Source organism: Pygocentrus nattereri, chromosome 7, assembly GCF_015220715.1.
Source record: "Pygocentrus nattereri isolate fPygNat1 chromosome 7, fPygNat1.pri, whole genome shotgun sequence".
In the NCBI taxonomy this organism is placed as follows: Eukaryota; Metazoa; Chordata; class Actinopteri; order Characiformes; family Serrasalmidae; genus Pygocentrus; species Pygocentrus nattereri.
In genome coordinates this window covers 25800969-25818651 of record NC_051217.1, presented here as the reverse complement: position 1 = coordinate 25818651, position 17683 = coordinate 25800969, and the positions used below count along the sequence as shown (strand labels likewise).

The window sequence follows — 17683 nt, the reverse complement described above, 5'->3', positions numbered from 1 at the left end:
GCTAAGATCAGCCAACCTTAACTGATTTATCACGGCTGCTAGTAGGGATGGGCATTTTAAGCCTTTTGGGGTGATGCGACATCAAAGGACATCGTAGATAAAAGAATAATAATAAAACAGACTGTTCTGGTCATAAAATCTGATTGGCTGAACTGCATTTGAAGACGTTGTAAAATCCACGATATATCACTCCAGTGACCGCCTCACAACAACTGGACTCTCTATCACTGCGCCACTGCACAAAGAAACACTTGTGATGTTAATGTAATAATCTTTGACTCTCATGCTGCTCACATGGACCACTGAGTGCATTAATTAAGTAACAACTTGTTTTTTGTTTAAACTGAAGGGCTAACAACTTATTTTCTTATCTAGAACTGGACTGGTCAACTAGCTAACTTCAATTGCGCTTCAAATGTCTGTGCTTCAGTCAGTTGTATCGTCAAACCCAGGCCAAATCTCAACTGGCTCTGTGCTGTTTAGTGTTTTAGCTATGAATGTTTAGTAAATGTGCATTTTTTATCAAGTATGGACGTGTCTGAATCCCAAAAGACTGTTTCTTAGTTATGTTGGGCTGCAGGATCCAGTATTTAAACTCCTACATAGTGCACTATGTAGGAAGCAGGGAGCCGTTTGAGACCCAGCCCCAGTGTGAGAAGGAGGGCACCACTGGGTTGGTGCTAAATAAGACTGGCGGTGGTGATTTGGTGACTAAACAATTTTTATAAAGCAAATGTTTCTGCATTTAACAGTGATGCGTTATCATATGTTCATTCTTATATGACAAAATCTTAATAAAATCATGAAATGACCGCAGTGAACAACAGGCAAAAATGAGAGGCCTCCATTACAGTGATTTTATTGCTTTGCGTCGTGCCTTATTCCCCGTGATAAAATGACACTAATCGACAGCCTCTTGTGGCTTATTGTTTTAATATTCATGAACGCTGCATGCTAGTAGTATACTTTCATTTTGCCTGGAAGAGTAGTTGTTGTTCCAGTGACGAATCTGGGGCGCAGCCTCTGATTGGACAACAGACTCAACCCAAGGCGGCAGTGGATGGCTAACAGTCCTGCTAACAACAATAGCAACAGTAGCTCTTTTCATGGACATCACAGAAGACATTGTGTTGGATTTGACATTATGGATTTTAGAAAGTCTCCAAAAAGAGTGCAGTTCAAGGCTGGATTAGCCCTCATTGAAATGGCAAAATTCTACTGTCCCTGAACAAAATAAAAGCAGTGGTGGACAGTAACTAAGTAAATAAGTAAATGTAATTAGTTTCTGTACTTAAGTCATTTTTTCGTGTATCTTTCACTACACTACATTTGAAAGTTTAATATCTGAGTTTTTCCTCCACTACATTTTGAGAAATCTGTCGTTCCTTTTGGTTTCTGTGTGTATAAAAACGTAACATGTCAAAACGAAAGAAGCGCAAAGCAAGAGCACCAATCAGGGCACAGCGGTCACTTTACCTAGAGCTGGTTTTGACCTGTTTGTCATACCGACCCAGTGCAGCACACGGTTCAACAACGGCCTTTAAATAAAATAGTAGACGTCACGTATAAAGTCATAATATTTTAAGAATGAAGTCGTACTATTTCGAGATTAAAGTAGTAATATTTACAGAAAAATATCGTAATATTTTAGGAATGAAGTCATAATATTTAGAGAATAAAGTCATAACATTCAGAGAAAAGTTTCCTCCGAGTCCATCTGGCACTTTATTCTAGATAAACGCAGTTTCCTCCGAGTCCATCTGGCTCTTTATTCTAGATAAATGCAGTTTCCTCCGAGTCCATCTGGCTCTTTATTCTACACAAACACCAGTTCCTCTGAGTCTGTCTGGCTCTTTGTTCTAGATAAACAGTTTCCTCCGAGTCCATCTTGCTATTTATTCTAGATAAACACTGTTTCCTCCGAGTCCATCTAGCTCTTTATTCTAGATAAACACAGTTTCAGCTGTTTCAGCCGGTTCTTACCCTAATACGAGGCTGTTGTTGATGTGCAGGAGAGACGGGGAGGCTGAATGTTTCTTTATGGGGGAATCGATATGAAAGTGTAGCTCCACCAACTCAACGCCCCTCATTTAACACCAGGAGGAGCTGCTTCACTTCGCAAAGCCTTTGGCCACAATATATACCTTTCCTGGTATTAATGCCACTTCACTGTTGTAACCTTTTAGTACTTTTACTTTTGATACTTCAGTACATTTGAAGGCAACTTTCTTTAACTCAAGTACATGGTTTGTGTACTTCATCCACCACTGCTAGCATGCAATGTTCTTTATTTTTATATGTACAACATCCTTTTAAGTCATTTCAACATTCGAGTACTTGCGTTTATACTCTGTGGTACGTGTGCAGCTGGGTTATCAAGCCATGCATGTAGCGAACACTGACAGAGCTCTACAAAATCCACAAGCTGGTTTATTTGCAAACAATGAAACATCGCAAACATATATATTAGCTGATCATCTTACCGCGCAGGACTCGGCATCGCTAACCATTGTCAAAGTTTAACCCTTGTGTGGTGTTTTCAGTGTTTTCAAAAGCATGAGAGTTTCTCATGAACGGTCTGCTGCTGAACTTCTTTAGCTTACGTGCTTTTTAATCACATCATAATTACATATTGTATAAGTAGCTGAGTCTTTAAGTAATTCTAGTTCACATCTCATTATAAAGGTTTTTAGTGAAACCTTGTGAATTAGTGAGCTCCTGCTGGTTTGGGTTTCACGGAAGTTTCTCTTCTTTAAAATATGCACACAAAGACACAGCTCCCCCTTTTGGATAAACTGAAGACTGCTACACAGGTGCAAGTGCAGGCATGTGGTCTTATTAATGTAAATATTTCCTTTTCAAAGCAACATTCTAGTTTTGAGTACTGAAGTATTTTTGTCTGAAGCGTAACAACAAGGTGAGAGATCTTTTGTTTTCTGATTCTGAATTGGGTTTATACGCGGGATAAAGATGTGAACCGGAGCAGAAATGCTGATTGGGTCTGTCTGTGTGTGCAGTGAGGAGAGAGAGAGAAAAGCAGCACAGAGTCCCGAACAAGCCGACGGTGAGTGACACAGCCTTTACACACCTTTACACTGTACTGCTGAGTACACTGCTGTGTTGATGCTGTGCAGTGTTGGTGTGCAATGTTGATGTAAAGTGTTGACGTGCAGTTTTACTGATGTGCAGTGTTGATGTGCAGTGTTGATGTGCAGTGTTGATGCTGAGTATTGATGCTGTGCAGTGTTGATGTTAAGTGTTGATACTGTGTAGTGTTGATACTGAGTGTTTAAGCTGTGCGGTGTCGATGCTGTGCAGTGTTGATCCTGACAGTGTTGATGCTGTGCAGTGTTGAAGCTGTGGTGATGTTGTGAAGTGTTGATGCTGAGTTTTGATGCTGTGCAGTGCTGATGCTGTGCAGTGTTGATGCGCAGTGTTGATGCGCAGTGTTGATTCGCAGTGTTGATGCGCAGTGTTGATGCGCAGTGTTGATGCTGTGCAGTGTTGATGCTGAGTGTTTAAGCTGTGCAGTGTTGATGCTGTGCAGTGTCGATGCTGACAGTGTTGATGCTAAGTGTTGATGATGAGTGTTGATGCTGTGCAGTGTTGAAGCTGTGGTAATGTTGTGCAGTGTTGATGCTGAGTGTTGATGCTGTGGTGATGTTGTGCAGTGTTGATGCTGAGTGTTGATGCTGTGCAGTGTTGATGTGCAGTGTTGATGTGCAGTGTTGATGCTGAGTGCTTATGCTGTGCAGTGTTGATGCTGAGTGCTGATGCTGTGCAGTGTTGATACTGAATGTTAATGCTGAGTGTTGATGTGCAGTATTGATGCTGTGCAGCATTGATGATGAGTGTTGATGGTGAGTGCTGATGCTGTGCAGTGTTGATGCTGTAGTGTTGATGCTGAATGTTAATGCTGAGTGTTGATGTGCAGTATTGATGCTGTGCAGCGTTGATGATGAGTGTTGATGGTGAGTGTTGATGCTGTGCAGTGTTGATGTGCAGTGTTGATACTGAGTGTTGATGCTGTGCAGTGTTGATGCTGTGCATTGATGTGGAGTGTTGATGCTGTGCAGTGATGTGTAGTGCTGATGTGCAGTGTTGATACTGTGCATTGATGTGCAGTGTTGATGCTGTGCATTGATGTGGAGTGTTGATGCTGTGCAGTGATGTGTAGTGCTGATGTGCAGTGTTGATGCTGTACATTGATGTGCAGTGTTGATATTGTGCTTTGATGCTGTACAGTGTTGATGCTGTGCAGTGATGTGCAGTGATGATGCTCTGTAGTGATGTGCAGTGCTTTTGCACTGCAGTGCTGATGTTCTGCAGTGTTTTGTTAGAGAGAAAGAGCTTATAAAGGAAACAGTGTGGAGAGAAAGTGTGAGAGGGCCTGTGAAACAGAGGGAGAATATGAGAGAGGAGCTGTTTGAATTTGCCCACACAAACTCACACATCAGTGACTCATTCAGACTCAGCAGAACAAAAGACCCCCCTCCCCACATACATACATATACACACACACACACACACACACACTCACTGACCGACACACACACACACACACACACTGAAACACACACTAACACACACAGACACACTGACAACACAAACACACACACAGACTGACACACACACACACACACACACACACACACACAGACACAAACTGACTGACACACACACACTGACTGACACACACAGGCACACACACTCACTGACACACACAAACACTCACACACACAGACACTCACTGACCAACACACACACACACTGAAACACACACTAACACACACAGACACACACACAGACTGACACACACATACACACGTTGACACACACACGCACACACACTGACTGACACACACACTGACACACACACACACACACACACAAAGAGAGAGAGAGAGACAGAAAGAGAAAGAAAGAGAGAGACTAGAGAGAGAACAGTATGCATGAAAGAGAAAAGAACGAGTGAGAGAAAAAGTGTCTTTAACAGCAAGTGTTTTAACTTAAACGTCCCATCTCTGTATCTTTCTCTCTCTTTCTCCCTCTCTCTATCTCGCTCCCATTCTCTCTATCTCTCTCCCTCTCTCTCTCCCTCCCTCTCTCAATCTTGCTCCCATTCTCTCTCTCGCACCCTCTCTCTCTCCCTCTCTCTTTCTCCCTCTCCCTCTCTCCCACTCTCTCTTTCTCCCTCTCCCTCTCTCACTCCCTATCTCTATCTCACTTCCATACTCTCTATCTCTCTCCCTCTCTTTCTCCCTTTCCCTCTCCTTATCACACTCCCATTCTCTCTCTCTCCCCTTTTCTCCCTCTTCCTATCTTTCTCTCTGTCTCTCTCTATCACGCTCCCATTCTCTCTATCTCTCCCTCTCTATCTCACTCCCATTTTCTCTATCTCTCTCCCTCTCTATCTCCCTCTCTCTCTTTCTCACTCTTTCTATCTCGCTCCCATTCTATCTCTCTCCCTCTTTCTCTCCTTCTCTCTCTCTCTCCTTCTCTCTTTCTCCCTCACTCTCCCTCTCTCTTTCTCTCCCTCTCAATCTCACTCCCATTCTCTCTTATCTCTCTCCCACTCCCTATCTCGCTCCCATTCTCTTTATCACACTCCCATTCTCTCTCTCTCCCCTTTTCTCCCTCTTCCTATCTTTCTCTCTGCCTCTCTCTATCACGCTCCCATTCTCTCTATCTCTCCCTCTCTATCTCACTCCCATTTTCTCTATCTCTCTCCCTCTCTATCTCCCTCTCTCTCTTTCTCACTCTTTCTATCTCGCTCCCATTCTATCTCTCTCCCTCTTTCTCTCCTTCTCTCTCTCTCTCCTTCTCTCTTTCTCCCTCACTCTCCCTCTCTCTTTCTCTCCCTCTCAATCTCACTCCCATTCTCTCTTATCTCTCTCCCACTCCCTATCTCGCTCCCATTCTCTTTATCTCTCTCCCTCTCTCTCTCTTTCTCCCTCTCTCTATCTCACTTTCATTCTCTCTATCTCTCTCCCTCTCTCTCTCTCTATCTTTCTGCTTTGCACCTGATTTTATTTAACACAAAATGGATTGTACTTTTATGTATTTATTTCTTTTTATCTTTTTTCTTTTATTATTTATTATTTATTCAGTAACCCGTTTGTTTTTATGTGCTGGTTTGAGGGCTGAGATGGCCCGAAGTCACTTTTACACACTGTAACGAGATGTGGTTACAATAAAGTGCTGTTAAAAGTAAAAAAAGTCTCTCTTTCTCTACTCTCGCTCTCTCCCTCTCTCTCCTTCTGTCTCTCTCTCTCTCTCTCTCTCTCTCTCAGAGGTGACCTCAGGTTTGTCCACAGCAGGTAGTAGCTGTCAGAGGGAGTTGTTGGTGGTGAACTTTGACCTGGGAGTGGACAGTGTGGATGTGGAGTTGCGGGAGGCTCTGCAGTGGATCGCGGCATCGGAGCTTGGCGTTCCGGCTCTTTACTTCCGAAAGACTCAGGAACACAATCTGGCCAAGGTGAGTTCTCCCCTCCCAGATCCCCCCCCCCCCCTCCCAGCTCCCCCCTTGCCCACACAGATACTGGCCACTGATGGAAGGTGGCAGGGTGCCTAATGCTGAGCTCACATGTTTGCAGTTTTCCAATCTTCTGCTCAACTGCAGCAGTGAAATAAGCCAGATGTGTATTTTTCAAACATCTCTTCGTTGAATTCCAGACAAATATGTTATTATACAACACAAATGAAGAGTGCAGAGTGCCCCCTGTCTTTCTCCACCTGAAATAATCTATTCTGATCAAGCTCTCCTCCTATAGTCGCCGGATGCTATGAGGTACAGAACAAGATTTTTGAAATATGTTTGAAGTATTATGTGTTCACCTCTCCATGGATCACCACCTTATCGTGGTGGAGAGGTTTGTGTGCTTGAAGGACCCTAGGAGCTATGTTGTCTGGAGCAAAAGCTCCTGGTAGGGTCTCCCATGGCAAACTGGTCCTAGGTGACAGGCCAGACAAAGTGTGATCCATAACCACCCCTATGAGGACAACAAAGCAGGACTTGTGTACCCTGCCCGGATCAGGGTTACCGGGGCCCCACCCTGGAGCCAGGCCTGGGGGAGGGGCTCGCCAGCGAGCGTCTGGTGGCCGGGCATTCACTCATGGTGCCCGGCCGGGCCCAGCCCGAAGGAGCTACATGAGTCCCCCCTCCCATCGACCCACCACCGATGGGAGGGGCAGTAGTAGGGGTGCGGTGCATTGTGGATCGGGCAGTGTCCGAAGGCGTGGGCCTTGGCGTTCTGAACCTCGGTTGCTGAAACTGGCTTTTGGAACTTGGAACGTTACCTCACTGGCGGGGAAGGAGCCTGAGTTGGTGCGCGAGGTTGAGAGATACCGGCTAGATATAGTCGGGCTCACCTCAACACACAGCTTGGGCTCTGGGTCCAATCTCCTTGAGAGGGGCTGGACTTTTTTCTTTTCTGGTGTTGCCCATGGTGAGAGGCGGCGGGCAGGTGTGGGCTTTCTCATAGCCCCTCGACTCGGCGCCTGTATGTTGGGGTTTTCCCCAGTGGACGAGAGGGTAGCTTCCCTACGCCTTCGGGTTGGGGAATGGGTCCTGACTGTTGTCTGTGCTTATGCACCGAACAGCAGTTCAGAATACCCAGCCTTCATAGAGTCCTTGGGAGGGGTGCTTGAAAGTGCTCCTCCTGGAGACTCGATTGTCCTACTGGGGGACTTCAACGCTCACGTGGGCAACGACAGTAAGACCTGGAGGGGTGTGATTGGGAGGAATGGCCTCTCTGATCTGAACCCGAGTGGTGTTCAGTTTTTGGACTTCTGTGCAAACCACAGTTTGTCCATAACGAACACCATGTTTGAACACAAGGATGTCCATAAGTGCACATGGCACCAGGACACCCTAGGCCGCAGTTCAATGATTGACTTTGTAGTCGTGTCAGCGGACTTGCGGCCATGTGTACTGGACACTCGGGTAAAGAGAGGAGCTGAGCTGTCAACTGATCACCACCTGGTGGTGAGTTGGATCAGGTGGTAGGGGAAGATGCCAGTCAGACCAGGCAAACCCAAACGTATAGTGAGGGTTTGCTGGGAACGTCTGGCAGAAGATCCTGTCAGATTGATCTTCAACTCACACCTCCGTCAGAACTTTGACCAGATATCGGGGGAGGTGGGGGACATTGACTCAGAATGGGCCATGTTCCGCTCCTCCATTGTTGAAGCGGCTGACTGTCCCTGTGGTCGCAAGGTAGTTGGTGCCTGCCGGGGCGGTAATCCTCGAACCCGGTGGTGGACACCCCAGGTGAGAGATGCCGTCAAGCTGAAGAAGGAGTCCTACCGGACATGGTTGGCCTGTAGGACACCAGAGGCAGCTGGCAGGTATCGACAGGCCAAGCGATCTGTGGCTTCAGTCGTTGCCAAGGCAAAAACCCGGGTGTGGGAAGAGTTCGGTGAGGCCTTGGAAAGTGACTTTAAGTCGGCTCCGAAAAGATTCTGGCAAACCATCAGGCGACTCAGAAGGGGAAAGCAGTGTGCCACCAGCACTGTATATAGTGGAGATGGTGTGCTGCTGACTTCGACTGAAGACATCATTGGGCGGTGGAAGGAATACTTTGAGGACCTTCTCAATCCCACCAATACGTTCTCCAGTGAGGAGGCAGAGTCTGGGGACACGGGAATAGGCGTGTCCATTACTGAGTCCGAAGTCGCTAAGGTAGTTAAAAACCTCCTTGGCGGCAGGGCTGCAGGGGTGGATGAGATCCGTCCCGAGTTCCTCAAGGCTCTGGATGTTGTGGGGCTGTCTTGGCTGACACGCCTTTTCAACATTGCGTGGATGTCGGGGGTGGTGCCACTGGATTGGCAGACTGGGGTGGTGGTGCCTCTTTTTAAAAAGGGGGACCGGAGGGTGTGTTCCAACTACAGGGGAATCACACTCCTCAGCCTCCCTGGTAAGGTCTATGCAGGGGTACTGGAGAAGAGAGTCCGGCTTATAGTCGAACCTCGGATTCAGGAGGAGCAGTGCGGGTTCCGCCCTGGTCGTGGAACACTGGACCAACTCTTTACCCTCTCCAGGATTCTGGAGGGTTCATGGGAGTTTGACCAACCAGTCCACATGTGCTTTGTGGATTTGGAGAAGGCATTCGACTGTGTTCCCCGGGGTATTCTGTGGGAGGTGCTTCGGGAGTACGGGGTACATGGCTCTTTGCTACGAGCCATTCAGACTCTGTACAAACAAAGCAGGAGTTTGGTTCGCATGGCCGGCAGTAAGTCAGACCTTTTCCCAGTGAGAGTTGGACTCCGTCAGGGCTGCCCTTTGTCACCGATTCTATTCATAATTTTTATGGATAGAATTTCTAGGCGCAGTCAGGGGATGGAGGGTGTCCGGTTTGGTGACCTCAGGGTCACATCGCTGCTGTTTGCAGATGATGTGGTCCTATTGGGGACATCAGGCCGTGAGCTTCAGCTTTCACTGGATCGGTTTGCAGCCGAGTGTGAAGCGGCCGGGATGAGGATCAGTACCTCCAAATCCGAGGCCATGGTTCTCACGCGGGAAAGGGTGGAGAGCCCTCTCTGGGTCGGGGATGAGCTCTTGCCTCAAGTGGAGGAGTTCAAGTATCTCGGGGTCTTGTTCACGAGTGATGGTACAAGGGAGCGGGCTCTTTACCGGTCTGTTGTGGTAAAGAAAGAGCTGAGCAATAAGGCAAGGCTCTCGATTTACCGGTCGATCTACGTTCCCACCCTCACCTATGGTCATGAGCTTTGGGTAATGACCGAAAGAACGAGATCGCGAATACAAGCGGCCGAAATGAGTTTCCTCCGCAGGGTGGCTGGACTCTCCCTTAGAGATAGGGTGAGAAGTTTGGCCATCCGGGAGGGACTCGGAGTAGAGCCGCTGCTTCTTCACGTCGAGAGGAGCCAGTTGAGGTGGTTCGGGCATCTTGTTAGGATGCCTCCTGGACGCCTCCCTTGGGAGGTGTCACAGGCAAGTCCACCAGGGAGGAGACCCCGGGGAAGACCCAGGACACGCTGGCGTGACTATATCGCCCAGCTGGCCTGGGAGCGCCTCGGAATCCCTCCCAAGGAGCTAGTGGAAGTGGCTGGGGAAAGGGAGGTCTGGGCTTCATTGCTCAGGATGCTGCCCCCGTGACCCGAACCCTGGAGAAGCGGAAGATGATGGATGGATGGATGGATGGATGGATGGACATATTTGTGAACACAGCATTTTGCATCAGAGGGGTTTCTGATAAAGTGGCCGGGGAGGGATGTTCTGACAGTGTGCTGGATTTGCACTAATCTCTGTGCGTGTCTGTGATCAGTTTCAGAGAGTGGTCCACCTGGCTGGTCAGAAGGCGTGGCGGGTGGGTGATTTATTCAGTCTGGTAGTTCAGTTCTGTCAGCTTCAGCAGGACAAGCAGGACGCAAGCGGAGCAGCTCCCGGCCTGTTTGACTGGCTCCTGAAGACGCAGCGCTAAAACACGCAATCACTCAAACTCTGCGCTGACAAACCGGTCAGCAGGACTCTAAACCTCTGCTGACCCCTTCAGGTGTGGAGTTCAGTGCAGTTCGGGTCATCTTCCTGCTCAAACGCCTGATTTTACTCATCAGTTCATTACCAGGTGTAATAATCAGCTAATTACCAGGTTTAATAAACTGTTAATTGCCATGTACAGTAATCAGTTGAGTGTCAGGTTTAATAATTGGTTAATTATCAGGTTTAATAAGTACTTAATTATTAGGTTTAATAGTCAGTTAATTACCTGGTTTAATAACTGATTAATTTCCAGGATTAATAATCAATGATTAGTTAATTACCAGGTCTAACAATCAGTTAATTACCAGGTTTAATAACTGATTAATTTCCAGGTTAATAACAAATTAATTACCCAGTTTAATAACTAATTAATTTCTAGGTTTAATAATCAAAAATCTGTTAATTACCAGGTTTAATAATTGATTAATTACCTGGTTTAATTATCAGATTTAGTAATTGACTAGGTTTAATTACTAGTTCACTGTGTGTGTGTGTGTGTGTGTGTGTGTGTGTGTGTGTGTGTGTGTGTGCGTCAGAGCGTGTTCAGACGGCCCTCTTCAGCTCGTCAGGTCTGAAGGTTGTAGCTTGTACAGTCTATACAGTTCTGCTACGAATGAAAACAAACCAAGTGAAGTGCACATGTGACAAATGACCACAGTGAGGGCTGACAGTAACGGTGGGCACAGATACGTCAACTGAACCAGACAAGCTTTTTAACACACATCTGCAAATATCAGGGCCAGAATACAAACACATTCAGTTCACATCAGTAATACAGTTTAAAAAGGTCCTGTAGTGACTGTATCTGTGTATTGTAGATAGAGTTCTCTGATTGTGTACTTTAAGGGTCTGAGCTGTAACAGTATGGTAAACTAACCCCCGTGTGGAGGATGTACTCCAGCCTGTCTGTCTCTCACTGTGAGCTGTTTATCTGCTGTATTACACTGACCAAGAGGAGATAACAATAATACAACAATATAGGAGTGAATTATGTCCAGCTCACTTATCACAAACTAAACAGCTACTTATATGGTATAAAAACAACTTTCAGGGTGAATTTGGAGAAACTTCAGGCCACCGGACACAGAGTCGATAAACGGATTAGGATCAAGTTCTTAAGCTTTTAAACTCTCGTCATATAAACTGAGTGAAAGTTCAGTATCTCATCCAGCTTGGCATCGGTTCACTGTCAGTTTACTCAAGCTGGCTGTTGCTGAGCTGAAAAAGGAAAGGCTACTAACAATTTCACAGCACATGTGGCTTTCTGTGGTCTCAGTATGGCTGCAATTTAAAGTCGTTAATGCGCTGAGAAACTGACCAGTGCTCAGAGTCGGCACACGGTGATGTGTCGGGAGCGTGTCCCACGATTAACATGTTAACGTTCTGGAATTTTAGGATGTGTGACGTCTTCTTGTGAAGACCACAGGAATACACAAAAAGCTGTGGGATATTTTACCCCAGAGCCTATCCCAGCAGTCACTGGGCGGAAGGCAGGAATACCCCAGGCAGCTCGCTAGTCCAACACAGGGCAGATGCACAGACAGACAGACCAACAGGCAAACATATACACTCACACACACACATCTAGGGGGCACTATAGAATCTCCAAGATGCTAGGAGGAAGCATGCCAACTCAGAGATGACCCTGGTCGCCCAGCCAGAGATTCAAACCCAGCTCCTTGCTGTGAGGCTGTGTCCAAGTTTATCACTACTGTATACAATTTTCAGACCTGTGAGTGTTAAACTTGTAAAGCTAGGTATTTACAGGTCAGCGAGGGCCGTCCGAACGCTCGGCCACAGCAGGTAGATCACCAAACTGTGACGTGAACAGAGCCAAACCGTCCAGGCTGTTCACATGTTTATTCCTTCCTTCCTCACTGAGGCTCTGCCTCCTGCATCTACACCCTAATACACTTCATTACTGACCACTGTATGTGTCACAGCTCCACACTGACCACACCCTTCAGAACACACAGACCCTGACCCTGATCCTGACCCTGGATCTGCTTGCCTGCTTGGTTTAATTCCAACAAACCCACTAGACCCAGATCATCACCGTGGACTGTGACATCATAATCTACATCAAACAGAGAGTCATAATGTGGCAAGAGACAACATTACACCATCATAACATCGCTGATGTTCACAGCGATTTATCTGCTCTTTCCTTCTGGACAAACGTTATGCATATGAGTTGAGTGACAACCAATCAGATTGTTGATGTGTGCCGCAGTAACTGAGCCCAAAGTCACACACTCAAACCCACACCAGCAGGAGATGGAACGGTTGATATTGACAGTATTAGCGCTTTTGGGCTCAGAATTGTCCTACAGTTCTGCACACAGTCTCCCTCTCAACCCACGTTTTTTTAGTGACATGCCCTCAAAGGGGCCAGCAGGGGCAAGAGAAGCACTTCTCTTCGACTTCTTAGTTAAATGATGGTGGTGCAACTTTCTAATAATTCATTCCAACACCAGAGGGTTGTGAGCTTGAATCCCAGCAATGCCACAGTTGGATATATTATGAAACCCAAGAGGAGAATATGCCAGATGGTACTGTGTGATAGAAAGAGTGCCAGCTAGTAGAGAAACTGACTAAAATAAGCAAACTCAGTTTAGTTTATCTAAATGAGATGCAGACCTAGAAACAGTGGCTGGGAGATTTTTTGACTCTAAGGAGTTTGAGTTGTGTGAACTCAAGCTGAGTCATCTCAAGAAAAGCCACAGAATCAGTTAGTAGATCATCGAGTTGAACTGACCGCTCATTTTATTAAAATACTGTACCTTTGTGTGCGTTTTTTGACCATTCATTATTTCACTTAATATTCACTCCAAGGCATCAGAACTTATTGGAAAATGCCTCCACATAATATATTTTGTCCAAAAAATAAAAATTTCAACATAAAATGTACAATCAACATTGAGCCCAACTGACCAAAATACGTGAGGCTATAGTCTTACCTTAGTGTTCGTTTTTTGACAGTTTTTTTAATTCAATTATTATTCACTCCAAGACATGAAAGGTTCTTGGAAAATGTCTCCATGTGATATAATTTGTCCAAAAGATTCAGATTTGATCTTAAAATGTACATTCAACATTGAGCCAAATTGGCCAAAATATGTAAGTCTTACAGTACATGAATAAAATATAAAATGTCTAATTTAAAAAAAGGAGATACAGGTCAATCTAATTGGCTTAAAGTTCAGATAATTTTTATTATTATTTTTAGCAGTTGCAGCAAACCAACTCCCAGCACCTCCACTTCCCAGGTCCCTGTTATCACAGCTTTAGATATCATGACTGCAGCTATAATGGTTATTTCTACAGTTGCACTCTTAACAAGTGAAATCATGTCAAATCTAGTCGATATATAAAAAATATTTCCCATTTTGAGACTGCTGTAGAAATACTATTTAGAATATTTGCCCTATTTCTACTTTATTTAAAGTCATTTTATCTAGGGCTACTGGCTTATTCAGATCATTTGAATTGTTTTTAGAAATAAATATCGTGACTTTTTTTTGTAGACAGAATTACTAATCAGTTTATCAATAATGATCAACAGCCATGTAACTGATTAGTAGAGTTTGTGGATTTTTTTCTTTCCATTTAAATGAATATGCGTTTTGAGCTCCAATCCATGATTTGCAGCTCCAGTCCTGGTTTTACTTCATAAACACATACAGCAGTTTGTTGCGCTATGAATGCACGGCTACTGTTTTTTTCCTCTTAATTTTAGTTTAATGTTTTTGGTCTTTTCATAGAGAGTCACTTTTTACAGATGAAAGTTTGAGGTGCGATTTTTAATGTGATGAAACTTCTGCTTGAAGCGGCAACTTGATCTTTTTGTCTGTAAAACTCACTTGTTGTGAAAAGGCCTTAGATTTGTTGCCCCCTCTGGCAGAAATGGAAACTTTTGAATTGAATGTTACTGTAAAATAGCGTATTTTAAAGCAGCACTGTGTGTTAGAACTGAATGAAGTGTCTTTACTGAGTGAGGAGGATATAAACAGGTGAGCAGCGCTGCTGCTGTGAGTCGTCTATAAAGCCTGAAACAATCATTTAAACCCAGAGGCGTCGAGTTTTTCACACCATGTCGTAAACCTATACATTGCTGTGTACACCTGTACACGCCTCTGTACATCTGTATACACCTGTATATGCCTGTATACACCTGTACACTGCTGTGTACACCTGTACACGCCTCTGTACATCTGTATACACCTTTATATGCCTGTATACCCTTGTACACTGCTGTATATGCCTGTATACACCTGTACACACCTCTGTACATCTGTATACACCTGTATATGCCTCTGTACAACTGTGTACACCTTTATACGCCTGTATATGTCTCTATACAAGTGTATGCACCTGTATATGCCTGTATGCATCTGTACATTGCTATATACACATGTACACTGCTGTGTACACCTGTACACGCCTCTTTACATCTGTATACACCTGCCTACAACTTTACATGCCTGTTTACACCTGCACACTGCCTCTATACAACTGTATACACCCGCACATGTGTACACCTGTCCACTCCTGTATACACCTGTATACACCTATATAGATTCCAGTAGACACCTGTACCAGACGCATACACTCATATCCTGTCTGAGCTCACACCTCAGTTGAAACGTGACTAGAGGACTTTTTCCCTTTAATAAGCCGCGTGTTCCAGCGGTTAATATGCATGGCCAAGCAAACCTGCATACAAACCCAGACAACCAATCGGTTGCTCCAACGGGGAGGGACATTTACAGCCATTTAGCCTTGATATTTTGTAGCCTGAAGATTTCTATAGCATATAAAACATTTCAGATGCAGCGGGTCAGTTTTTATTAACAGAAACAGGTCTGACAGCTGCTGTACATGAAGACGAGGTTATCGCTGGATATGATGGCTTATTACCGATACATGTTTATAACATTTCTGACACGCCCGATCCACTCAGCACAGAGAGAAGTATTTAGCTAACGTTTACTTTTGCAGACACGTCCACTTGTTTCTATTGTACCTTTGAAACTGAATCCTGTGTTTAAAGCTTCTGTGTGAAAATAAAGACGATTTAAAAGGCTTTATTTTGGTTAGATGTACATAGTCTAGATTTTGAGCTATGGCACCACTGGGGCTGCGAGCAGAAGCCCCTTTTCTCTGGTCTTAGCACTAGCAGAGAGATCCACAGTGAACCTGCGACATTACAGGTAGCAGTCGGTCAGTGTATGTTACGGTATGAAGTGCAGTTTTCGTCATGTATATCTGTTCATGTGAATTCTGATGTGTAAAGGTTTCCTCTGCTTAGTCACATAATAATAGTAAGTGTTTTAATATCAGCATTGAAAGCACAACCGTCTAACAATCTGTGACTGTATAACTGAATGTATTTATCTTTACAAAAACCAATAAAAAATTTACGTCAGGTGAGTCTGTTGTGGATCATTGTTTATTTGAGGAATAGATGGACGTATTTCATAATCCATATCATCACTGTCCAAAGAAAAGCATCTCCACGCATCTCCTAAGTAGCCACTTTATAGGAGACATGGAAAACGTTCAGAAATTTGAATGTAAGTTAATGTAAAGAGATTCTTTGGAGTATTTCTATTGATCCAAGGCAGCCTGACAAACTTTACAGAAGCAGGAAAATAAAAACTGAAATGGAGAGTTAGATTTTTTTTTAAGATGGCGACGATATACTGAATCAGTTCCAACCCAATCTTTCCAGGCTCCGCCTACAAATGTCTAATGATGGAAATCTGTTTTTTGGTTGGACTATCAGAAGCTTGATAGAATCTTGTAGATGCAGCCGAGATGGAAGCAGACAGCAGATGCTGATCTAGACTCTTAAGAAGAAGGTTCTTCAAGGGTTTTCAGTAAGGGGAATGGTTCCATTTAGAACCATAGGTTCCATATAGAACCATCTGCATGTTGAAGTAGTTCTTCAGCTTGATGGAGAATGTGCTGTATCTGGTTGGGCTATTGTTACAACATCAAGCTTGTAACTATAGCAGAACCCTATTTGGTGTTAGAACCATTTTCAAAAATATTCTACATAGAACCATGTACTACACATTTTCCATCAAAAGATAAAGAACAATTTCACCATGCGGAGAACCACTTAAGCATGCAGACGGTTTTATATGGAACTCTGGGTTCTGTCGGTGATGGTAGAACAACAGTAGTGTTATCACTTTAATGTTTTGGGTACTTTTTAAACTTTTTAAATTTACTAAATTGAATATTATAGTTATTATTACTTTTTTACCATTTGATTTGTTTTTACTAAACCACAATTTTAATCCCTCATCGCAAATAAATGGCATCTTGTCAAATGAAATTATCTTAAATCTAGCTAATATTTCCCATTTTGAGATGGTTGTGCACGTATAAATTATCTCGCTTAATTCTGGACACTTTTCACTTGTTTTGAATAATTTTAATAAGTAAAATTATCTCACTATACTGGCATGATTTTGTTGAATTTGTTGATTTCGACTTCCGGTTTCGGGCAGTATGGCGTAGGTTGTGGAAAACGTGAACTCCAAAGAGCAAGGTTGTTTATTACTTATGGTGCACTGTTAATTTCCTTTTTTTTCGCGACTGAGCCTTGGTTTTAGTCTACTCACCCGTTTTGCTGTGTCTGTTTTCGTCGCAATGCCGCCTAAAGCGAGTAAAAGTTTGGCTTCCTCTCAACCTCTCATCGGCCCCGCGCTTACTGCGGCCTCCTCGGCCTCGGGTGCCGCGTCCCCACCGAGAGAGAAGCCCGCTTCCCCCGGCCTCGCCAAAGAGCTCGCAGCTCTAAAATCGGACATCATACAAGCGGTGACCTCGGAGCTCACGCGTGCACTTACAGCAGAGTTCCACTCTATCTCCAGGGATTATCATTCCAAACTTCAGACGGAGCTTCAGGAGATGAAATCTGAGCTTCTCCGAGACAACGCGTCGCTGAGAGCGGAGCTCGGGTCAGTCGTGCGCACCGTTTCTGAAGTTGAAACCTCCCTGTCGGCACTCTCGGATGAGGTTGTGGGACTCAGGGCGAGAGTTGAGTCCCTTTCCAGTGAGCTCGTCAGAGTCGATGCTAAATGCGAGGACCTGGAGGCTCGTTCGCGTCGTCAGAACATCAGGATTATCGGCGTGCCGGAGGGTGATTCACGATTCACTTTGTCCAACTCC

General features: G+C 44.7%; 1 protein-coding gene across 4 annotated transcripts in view; it reads left to right on the top strand.

Annotated features, from left to right (window-relative positions):
* The window catches only part of LOC108443033 (SPHK1 interactor, AKAP domain containing), a 104783-nt gene extending 88854 nt beyond the window's left edge, over window positions 1-15929 (top strand). For all 4 annotated transcript variants that reach the window (XM_017723415.2, XM_037539959.1, XM_037539960.1 and 1 more), the window contains 3 exons: window positions 3018-3064; window positions 6294-6478; window positions 10287-15929. In XM_017723415.2, coding sequence (XP_017578904.1) covers window positions 3018-3064; window positions 6294-6478; window positions 10287-10442 — 388 coding nt within the window. In that variant the 3' untranslated portion in view covers window positions 10443-15929. The remainder of the gene's footprint in view (window positions 1-3017; window positions 3065-6293; window positions 6479-10286) is intronic.
* Window positions 15930-17683: the final 1754 nt, after the last annotated feature.